Source organism: Aulostomus chinensis, chromosome 3, assembly GCF_037954235.1.
Source record: "Aulostomus chinensis isolate RoL2024-O1b breed Wild chromosome 3, RoL_Achi_v1.0, whole genome shotgun sequence".
NCBI lineage: Eukaryota > Metazoa > Chordata > Actinopteri > Syngnathiformes > Aulostomidae > Aulostomus > Aulostomus chinensis.
The window spans coordinates 16,300,190-16,310,934 of NC_141322.1; the positions used below are offsets into that span (position 1 = coordinate 16,300,190).

General features: G+C 39.4%; 1 protein-coding gene and 1 pseudogene across 2 annotated transcripts; one reads left to right on the top strand and one right to left on the bottom strand.

The window, feature by feature from the left end:
• The first annotated feature begins 509 nt into the window (after positions 1 to 509).
• On the top strand, positions 510 to 1,931 carry LOC147267874 (ammonium transporter Rh type B pseudogene; annotated as a pseudogene).
• A 2,733-nt stretch (positions 1,932 to 4,664) lies between these two features.
• Positions 4,665 to 10,234, bottom strand: LOC147267875 (uncharacterized). Of its 2 annotated transcripts, XM_086200697.1 has the most exons (6): positions 10,130 to 10,234; positions 7,318 to 7,422; positions 7,168 to 7,204; positions 6,969 to 7,036; positions 6,807 to 6,880; positions 4,665 to 6,364 (listed from the first exon to the last, which is right to left on the bottom strand). In XM_086200697.1, exons 1-6 carry the CDS (start codon positions 10,161 to 10,163, stop codon positions 6,125 to 6,127), a joined length of 558 nt encoding a protein of 185 aa, XP_086056823.1. In that variant the 5' UTR covers positions 10,164 to 10,234; the 3' UTR covers positions 4,665 to 6,124. The 2 variants fall into 2 exon arrangements, with proteins under 2 accessions (XP_086056823.1, XP_086056824.1); XM_086200698.1 differs by lacking the exon at positions 7,318 to 7,422 and having other exon boundaries at positions 10,130 to 10,219.
• Between the last annotated feature and the right edge of the window lie 511 nt (positions 10,235 to 10,745).

A 10,745-nucleotide genomic window follows, 5' to 3' on the forward strand; every position in this document is an offset into this window, starting at 1 on the left:
GCAAAGTCCTCCATTGTGCATTCTATCACACTGCACTATTATCATTTATTACTCTTATACAACCCTAAGGATGGCTTGTCTTGGATCTAGATTTGAGCAATAAAACACGAAGCACTAATAATTCATACAGCTGCTGCAATTAAAGTTTTATAGACCAAACATAGATGTGAGGAAACTCTATATAAATCCAAATTAAACTGAATTTCAGTGAGTGCCGTATTGATTAAGCAACTTGCACAGATATCATAATTTTCAAGCCAGTGAAACCTACTTTGATGGAATTAACTTTACGCATGACTATATTGAGACTCTGGAGAGGGGCAGAGGAGGTCCCTTTGAGGAGTATGAGGGAATAACTTGCAGTCAAGGTGATTCGGTGTTAGATAACTACTGTCCACGTGGGATTGTGCTCTTTACCCAAAGCTATTAGCTACTCTTATCTGATACAGCAGAGGTATAAAGGGGAGCACCTCGGGAGCAAGTCTCTGGACCATGTTCTCTGTATCATCATGACTGCATCAACAAGTTTGAGGGTGCGTCTGCCAGTGCTGGTGCTGGTGTTGGAGGTGGTCATTCTGGTTCTATATGCTCTGTTCGTCACTTATGATGACAATGCTAATGCTAAGCTGCAGAACAACCAGACCGACCCGATGGAGAACTCACTTTATCGTGACTATCCATACTTTGCTGACGTTCAAGTAATGATCTTCATCGGCTTCGGCTGCCTGCTGGCCTTCTTCCGATTCTACGGCTTCAGCGGGATGGTCTTCAACTTCCTCACAGCTACATTTGCCATCCAATGGGCGATCCTCGTGCAAGGTTTCTTCCAGTTTTACTATGATGGTAAAATTCACCTGGGAGTTATCAACCTTCTGAATGCAGAGTTTGCCTGTGCTGTGGTGCTCATCTCATTTGGAGCTGTGCTTGGAAAGACCAGTCCAGTGCAACTCTTGGTGATGGCTTTACTGGAGATCCCCGTGTTTGCTTTGACAGAGTGGGCAGTACTGAAGTACATCAGGATAAACGATGCAGGTGGAACCATTCTTATCCACCTGTTTGCGTGCTACTTTGGTTTAGGGGTGACATTTGTGCTATATCGCCCGAGTCTGAATGAGGGACATGAGAAAATCATCACGAGTTATCACTCTGACATCCTCTCAGTAATGGGAACACTTTTCCTCTGGGTGTTCTGGCCTTCATTCAATTCTGCTCTCACCTTTAAGGGTGATGATCAACACAGAGCAATACTGCACACCTTTATAGGTCTAAGCTCGTCTACTATAACTGCCTTCGCACTCTCTGCAATGTTCAATAGAAGAGGCAAGCTAACAATGGCTGATATTCAGAATGTGACACTGGCGGGCGGTGTGACTGTTGGAGCTTCGGTGGACATGATGATTTCCCCTGCAGCTGCTTACACTCTGGGTATTATGGGCTGTACTGCTTGTTTTTTTGGATACAAATACCTGTCCCCCTTTTTGTCACGACACATGAGAATTCAAGACCAGTGCGGCATTCACAATCTGCACGGACTCACCGGCCTCATTTCATCTACAGCAGGAATCTGTGCCATCCTCTTAGCCACAGAGGAAGTCTACGGGCCAAGCATGTACCAGATCTTTTCCCACCGAGCTCCACCTGAGGGGGATCCAAAGCTCCTGGAGCTGCAGGGACTGATTCCTGGACTGAAACCAGGCTTGGGTCGTACTGCTGAGGAGCAGGCTCTCTTCCAGGTTGCAGCTGTCTTTTCCACGATTGCAGCATCTACTCTTGGTGGGCTGCTCACTGGTTTGGTCCTGAAGCTCCCTTTCCTGGCATCCCCGTCTGATGAGAACTGCTTTGATGATGAGCTCTTCTTTGACATGCCTCCCGACTGGCAGAGCACAGAAGTGCTTAAGAGCCCCATAGAATGGGAGGAAAAGGGCAACTGAGTTCCATGTACAGTCTGAACAGCTGCTGTGGCTGTTGATTTTAATGAGAGTTCCTGTCTGATCGATTACGTTCATCAAAGGTTCCTAAAAAAATGGAGTTGTTTGTATCAATTTTGTTGTTTTATGAGCTGTAAAACTGGCATTGTGTATATCCTATTACCAATAAAGATTTTAATAGACGTGTAAAACTGCAAAACATTTCTTTTTTAAACAGAGATATATGACATATTACTGTACATTGTCTTCTTTTAAAAGTCTCATTTGAAAACATATTACTAATTGAGACATCAATTCATCAACAGTTGACAAGTTATTGCAGTTTCACCGATACAGTTTAGCAGGTGAAATTCACCTCTTATCTTATAATCTGTGTTTACCGCGCGTAAGTCATCCTTAATGAATTGTTCATCCTTATCTTTAGATTCAAGCAATTAGCAGTGAACTAACAGCCCTTACATAATCACCCGTGTGTTACCTGATCAGAAGCTAAAACCGAACAAGAAAATCCACGAACAATCCAGTAAATGAAAACCCTCGAGTTCAGAATTTTGATATCGTGACATGTTAAATGTATGGACTGCTTGATATAAAACACTCGGTGGATTCAAGTGTACTGCAGAGGTCAAGTAAGTACTGACTAAAACATCAGTTTGATTGTTGTTAGATCTTGATGGGAGCAAAGTAATTCATATTTTGTCTCTCTTGAAAGACTTATAAATGTATGAAAAAATAGCATCTCAGCTTGGGCAGGGAAACTAAAATATTTAATTCATTAAATTATTCATCTGCCTCACATAGTTGAGTACCGCTTAAACTTGGTTTTGAAATATACTTAGTGAATTTTGGATTAAATATTTATATTAAATAATGAGCTTGAACAAGACCAAAAACAGAGAACAGAATTTTATATTTGGAGAATTCCATTTTGATCGATCTGATCTTACACAGACAAAATACACTGACACATCACAAATACACACCTCTCAAAATGATGGCAGCCTGCAACAGGTGGTTGTAAATCATTCAACTTTTCTTCCTTGCAAAACAATTTCACATTCTCCTCCCGATACCCTTTGGCATACAAATCTGAAGTTTTTCTGTTAATAAATGATAAATTACAGCTAAATAATTTAGATAAAGTAAAGCATTAGAAAAACATACAGTTAATTGCACCCTTGACCTTATGTTTGAATTGGCTTGTAATTATCAAGCTGTGAAAAATAAGTATAGAGATAAACTTTGCTACCTAGTCTGATTTCAACCTCTTATGTAATACTCTATTTCAAATACCGTTAAATTTTGTCAGTGCTTTAATTGATGAATGATATATATTAACCATGAATGTAATACATCTCAAAATCTCATTTATAGCATTTAATGCATTGTCAGCTGTGTTTACATAAGTCAACCATGTCCAATCGTATGTCCTCCTGTTACACAACACCGAGGCCAACAATTTGCTTTTTTATCTTAAGGTTGTGGCCCACACCTAATGGTCCCCGCTGTCAAACATGTCATAGTAAATTCACTTTTATTTTAACAGGAAACATCTAATCAGTCCACACATAAATCATAGAATATATGACCGGACTTTCAGCGTGTCAATACCAGGCTCTACAGATAGTTTGATTGATAAACTACTCTCTATAACACGTTAACGCACATGCCACTGCGTTGACATAGATTAGATGACACGAATGGATATGAATTCTCAGTCTGATAAGTGCAGCCAGTTTGGAAATTAAACCTGTATTGTGTCTGATGGATGAGAGGGGGTGATTTTAATGATTGTAATAAGATGTCCGATTGTAAAAAAAAAAAAAAAAAAAAAAAACCTGTTTCTAGGTTGATTCCATAAGTTTTTTTTTCAGAATAATTTTTAGTTTCAAGTCCTCCCTATTGCACAATTCTTCAAATATGACCCTTTTTTGTGGAAATTAATGATGAATCAGGGTTAGCTTTAAGGCTAAATTAAAACTGTGGTCCACACAGATGTTCCATTCAAGCCTGTGCCCAGCGTTGGTTGTGCTGCGGACAATCATGCTATCAAACGGTTCACTGTGTCAAGTTTCTTCATGTACTTAAAAAAAAAAAAAAAACACAGCTGAAATAGACAAAATCACTTCAGAGCTGGACAGCGAGTAAATTGACAATCTAATACCAAAAAAGAGCTCAGGTCAGAGGAGGAGGTGGTTTTGAAAAGAGTGCATGGAAATATAGGTGAGGCAGACCAGACACAGCTGTTCAAGTCTGCTCCGCCACCACGTGCAGCTGCATTTCCAAGGAGGTGCATGTCAGGATACGTCGTAGTTTAGCTGCACATTTTCACGTGCACTTCACTGGAAATGCAACTGCACGAGGTTTCAATACAGACCGAAAACCTGGTAGCCTAATGCATAACCGATGTTGTGGTACAGTTGCATGAATAAGGCTTTGAGCCATCACAAGCTGTCTGTGTCCCAGTCGGAGTCACTCGTCACCTCTCTAGAGGTGAGGGTGCAATCCAAATAGAACCCCCCCCCCCACACACACACACACACAACCATCAAGATGGTGAAGGCACCAAATTCATGGTTTTACAAGACAAGTTTGTCATGACACAATCAAAGTCAACCAAAAAGCATGTCCAAACTCTAATTCTTTCAAAATATACAGTCATTATAGAAATGTTATAATATCGCTCATTATAAAGCACTGCAACAGACTGACGACCTGTCCAGGGTGAAACCCGCCTCTCGCCCAATGTCAGCTGGGATAGGCTCCAGCCCCTGCCCCTGTGACCCTTAACAGATAAGCGGCATAGAAAATGGATGGCTGGATGGATGGATGATTATAAAGCATTACCAAACAAAGCGTAGCAGGTTTCATTCAAATATTTGTCTGGTAACAAACACAGCCAGTGAACCGGGTTCATTAACGATGACAGCACAGGCAAAGTGGATGAGCCCTGAATACAGATATTCTGTCTTTATAAAGCTGATGCAACAGAACACAATGCCCTTTAACACTTAATGGCCAATTTCCAAGCTACACCTAAATTAATAACAAACATGCCTACCAATCATGGACACTGGGAAAGCAAAGTTCTGATCATCACTATGTTGAATGCCATATAATTTATAACTCAGAAGCAGAGTTTATGGAACTCCTCTGAGAATTGTTTAGCAGAAACACATCTGAAGTGGATAAGACACATATCATCTTTATCAAGAACATTGCCCTGCCGTGAAATTTGACCTCTGATAAATGGTCAGAACCTTGGAGTTTATTTTCACCACTGTTTTTCAAGAACTTGCTATTTGGGGGAACTGACAAGACATCCTTGATCCTCCAATCACAACACTCGCTCACCTCAGCAGTTGTGATTGGACGATTGTGAATGGTCCTTACTTGGGTTCCTGTAATTGACACATATATGTTTTTGGAAAAAGTGACCTTAAATCATGCCTGATTTATGAATAAAATCATATATTGGTCATTGAAGACGTCCTTCCATGGTGGAGATTTGATTTATTTAACTCATAAAATTACAGTTCATTAATGCTTGGGACTTGAAGTTGAAATGATAACAATCGTATATCTTTGTACAGTTTGGTATTCATGATTTATACATTTATGTCTTATAATATCAAATGTACATACATTATACATAATTTGTTAACACATTTGATGACCACTCAGACATCTGCACGTGTCTTCTAAGGGACCTTATAAGGCTTTATGAGGAGTGTGTGAACTGCCATGGATTATGAAATGAGTGAAAGTGAAAAAAATTGGGATTTGTTTCAGGAAAATAGATCGCTGAAACACTAGAGAGAATATCAGATAGAACATGGCTTCGGGTGTTATTAGAATTGCCATTATTTTCTTTCTCACAATTAAGAGGGTTTTTGAGCGCAACAGTGAAGCTCTTGAAATAAAAAACATATTCTTTGTATCTAGATGTATTTACTTTATTTATTTTATTTATTTAATGAAGACGTAGCTTGAATTCTAACAAGTTGTTTAAACAATTTGGCCAATCACAGCTGATTCCTGGTGACGTTTCCATCAGGGTTATAACTTGCACTCCAACTCTTCCAGCTTTATCTATCTCCAGAGAATGACAACAGTGCCACCCACTGGTCGCAGGCGGAGTTGCAGAATTTTTATTTTTTTATTTTTTTTTAAAGCGTGACAGCCTCTGTGGCCTTTCAGAGGTGGTTGGCGTAGTCCTCACCACTCGCTGCCGTGGTAATGGTTGTGGTGCGCTGAGTTTGCACAGAAGCATAGAGATCGGACACTGAGGGGACGGTGGGTGTGTTTTCTTCATCTGTCCTCTCGGGCTCCTCCAAATGAACAACCACAGAATACTTGATGTGTGGAGAGCTGGAGCCAGACTGCTGCCGTGGAGCCTTGAGGGTCAGGTTAGCGTAGCAGTCCTGACTTTTATACTGGAGTTACAGACAAATAAACAAAACAAAAAAGAAAGGTGTTCATATAACAAGGGCAAATTGTTCATAGTGATAATGTCAGCAAAGCACTCAGGTACTTTCTTCTTAAACAACTCAGAAACTTTATAGAAACAGACAAAAACACCTGGCACCTGTGCTTTCATGCTCGGGCTGTTTAAAAAATGTCTTAGAAGTCACACTGATTCATTGTGCTTGCATTGTCTTTTTAATACGAGGTGGCTCACACACATCTCACTACTGACTGTGTGAAGACGTGTTGTGTTTACGGGCTGAACACTGAAGCTGCAGTCACAATCATTTAACCAAAATGAAAGCATTGGCTAGTTAGCTTGAAGTAACTGGCTAAAGATGTTACCAAGATACCTGCAGGGTGCTTGAAAGGGTTAAAAACTTCAATCTGACAACTGAAAAAATGATGTACCTGCGAGTCAGAATCGACTCCCTTCTGATCCTTCAGAGAGGAGGATCCGAGCAATGAGGATGCTGGGTCGGCTGCTGTGAACGTCAAGATCACGTTATAAACAGACAGTGAATCAAGTTATAGTGAGGAACATTGAATCACACACAAATGCATTTCGCTTACTTGGATGCGTGTAGTTTAAGTTCCCATAAATAGGATTTTCTGCCATCTGCTGTAGGCTTTGATGTGAACTGGGTTGACACAAATTCCAGTTAGTTTGGAGTTGTGGAGCTCTAAAAGTTTTAACTATGTAAGTGGATATAGAGAGAACTTTTTTATTTTATTTTTTTAGCAAATTCGGAATCAAGAAATATATTCATACCCTTGTCTTCCTCTTGATCGATATCTCATTTTTCCCGCTGCAGTATACAGAAGAATAGATCCACCATCAGACACAGAAAAACCTAGTCAACTGAAAATTGTCCTTCAATTAATCAAGCAAATATGTACATATATGAAATAAATTGATTACCCTGATAACATTTGGAAACACAGCAAACGATATTCAAAATCAGTGAGAGCCCTAGTGCCACACTGACAACGCAGAAAAGAATATCAATTTGCTGACACCAAGGGTCTAGAGGGACAGAGAATAGAACAGGTTTTAATGTGTTAGAATGATCTGCTTTGATTAATATGAGATATGATCAACTCACAAAAGCACTCAGTCAGAAACTGCTTCGATGACATCATTAAAATGTATTCAGGTGACTTTCCAACTGCTATGCTGTCAGATAATGCTCCCGTGTGACATTTTTCATTTTTTGTTTTCCATTAGCTTCCATATCATGTGAACTAGTGACTCCAAATCCGTTTTAAATATCAATATTAGACCGACACGCTCCCTTTTTTTTGTTTTGTTTTGTTTTGGTGTTCTAGTCTCTTTTTTTTCTTTGTAATGGTTATGTTTTATTTTTCTCCTTAAACTGGTGGGAAGTTTGTGGTATAAGCCTTGAGACATCTTGACCTCTGCTGGCACATCCGTTACCAGTGTGTCTTTCTCCACATTTTCACGTGAGTGAATCTACATGGATTGATTTTAGAGCGCCACTGAGGAAGAGACTTGCGAACAGACATTTTTTATAGTGAGTCGCTTTCGTGATTTGCAGCTGTGGTTAGACTCTTGCGGCTCTTGCACAAAGGTGAACTTTGTGACAGTGTGGCAGAAGAAGTCTTTGCTGCAAAATGCAGCTCAGCAATACACAGTGAGGTTCCTCCAAAAAAACAATTACAAAACCATTCCAGCCAAGTAGCACAGTAATATTTCATTGAACCCACGCATGCCTAAATTAAATGAAATATTAAGTCAAGACATAATTTTTGGGTTGTATATCTTTTACACTGTGCTCTGATTTATGTGAAAGTTTTCGTGTTGTAATGTCTAATTTGATGCAGTTAACCTGTAATCCAAGTCCGACCTGTCAAACAATTTCCTGATCCAGAGGAAAAAAGTAACCTATATTGTTCTATTTTTTTCATATGAATTACCATTGATAGTATCTGATGTAATTAATGCGTTTGATTGATTTTGAGGTTTTTCATGGAAAACCACTAAGTTCAAAGTTTATTTTTTCAATAGGTTCCAGGTCATTTGATGCAGAGACTCCCGCTCAGTCCCAGAAATTAGTACTAGACTGGACGAATAAAATATGCTCTTATTTTGAAAATTTACAGTTATATTTCATATGAATATTTTAATGGAAAATTGCATAGTTCACAGTTTGCCCTTGGATTAGCTTCAAGGTCATCTGAGCCAGACATTTAAAATCAATACCAGACCAGGGATGAATAAGATAAACCTCCTCTTTTGGAAATTTTACTGATGCTTCTATTTTCATTGATATTTTCACAGAAAATCCCCAAATTCACTCGTTGTTTCAAGGGTTGCCAGGTCATTTAACCCACAGACCCCAAATCATGAATACTATCTGATACATTTGATTTTATCATATGACATGAATATTGCGCTTCCTCTTGGGTTGTTGTGTTACCTCTCTTCAACCCTCAGTTACATTTTTTTGCATAATGTCCTCTCTTCTGTACCAGTTAACCCACCAAATAGTAGGTAACCATGTATGTGAGGGATTAGAATTGCATCTTCATTTATTGGCACCTAAAAAATATAGATAATCCCTTCTGTAGCGTCAGAAAGAACTCATCGGGTACAGCATGACATTATCCAAGGGTTTACATAAGGCCTGGTTCAGCCCAGGGTCTTGCAAAGCTACAGGATGCGGCGTATTACATTCCTAAACAGCTGGAGGAAATTCGTAAAAGTGCATTGGGAGATTTGACATGATGAATCTTCTGATTCTCCAGCAGTTCTATCCTTTAACTCTTCTTTTTCTGCAAGAATTGATTGTTGCTCTGCGTGTCACTGGTCTGAATTGAGCCCACAGCATCATTGGAGGAGGTTCGATAAGTTCTAACTATGATTACAGAACAGCGCTGCATTCGAAAAAGTAATAAAGATTTAGTAGAGTGGATGATTGGAAGCTATGTACCCCAAAGAAATACAACCCTCACTGGGTTGCCGTTGTTACGGCAACAGCTGTGTTGTCTAAGCTGTTAGGTAGATGACACAACTGGTTCACCGAGAACGAGGTGAGAACAGAGTCCTCATTACAATACAGTATATTTTTGGCAATGCAGTTATTTGAGGATTGCATGTGCTTAGTATTTAAAACTGCAATTTATGTGTTTGCAGTTTTAAATATGAGAGTGTGCACTGAGCAAAAACAGCTCCCGTTGCTGCCACGAGATATAACATCTTGCCTCATTAATTTGAGGTCAGGAGATAGAATTTGTCCCCTCACTTGAGCTGATATGAGGCCAGTAGATATAAACACTGTTCAATCAAGCCATAGCAACTGGCCGCAATTTAGATTTTGTGGACACAGATAAGTTCGTTTTTTTCCCTCTACTGTGTATTCAACCCAGAGCGCTGTAGTTTTTCTGTCGCTGTATCTGAGGACGCCAACTTAGTTTGAAGTAACCTGGCCAGCTGTTTTCTTTCACATGCTGTTATAATACTGTGTTACGGGTCACTCGATGCGAACATCAGTATGATAACATATTCAGTCCCTGTAACAGCTGTCTGGTTTAGAGATAGAATTTCAGACACAACGTTTGTCCTCCTGATGTGGTTCCTGCTATGCAGGGATTCGTCTTTGCCGCTGACATTTAGAAGCAAATGTCATGAATGTCCTATCAAGCTCAAATAAACCTCTCTGACGAGATGTTGAAGCTAACATTTAGATGACATTTAAGTGTTCAGGACTTACCATCTTTACCTGTCCTATTGAAACAGTTTAACATGGCGATGAAGCTCTCAACATGTATGATTCCCTTCGTCTCTGATGCTCTCGTAGCTGAGTTACACAGCCTCTGCTTTCTCAATGAGAATGATGCGATTCGGGAGGAGCAACTCTGTTTTCAAAGGATGCACAGGATGTGTGCTTTTGCAGAAAACCACAAACTGCTTTAGACTTAAAAAATAACATCAAAGCAACAAGTAAGGACACAGCCCGTTTAAACAATATCAAGGAATAGCGGAACAGTAAATAAGTTAAGCTTTAATGAAGTTTTGAAAAGCCTATTGGCTCGAATTATCCAGAGGGAGACCCGAAAAGCATAAATAAAATGTTTTCATTTCAATTCGCTGTATGTTAATGTTTCCAAGTAAAATATAGGAGAAATTATTTCCTAATAAAAAGTTTCATTCTCATTAATGTGTCAACATTTCTGGACAAATAAGAAACAAAATATTACTGTGGTTCTTTTTGTAGCATCAGTCTTCAAAGTGCATTAAAAGAATGAAATTTACGATTCACAGTTTTTCCATCCTGACACTGTTTGGTCAGCTAGTAATGAGTCAAGTTATGCTCCAGGGTGAGTGAG

Coding starts and splice junctions, on each gene's coding strand:
- LOC147267875 (XM_086200697.1), bottom strand. CDS start 10,163: ATGTTAAACTGTTTCAATAGGACAGGTAAAGATG. Junction 7,037..7,167: donor CGATCAAGAGGAAGACAAGG/GTATGAATATAT, acceptor GTGTCAACCCAG/TTCACATCAAAGCCTACAGC. Junction 6,365..6,806: donor GAGTCGATTCTGACTCGCAG/GTACATCATTTT, acceptor CTGTAACTCCAG/TATAAAAGTCAGGACTGCTA.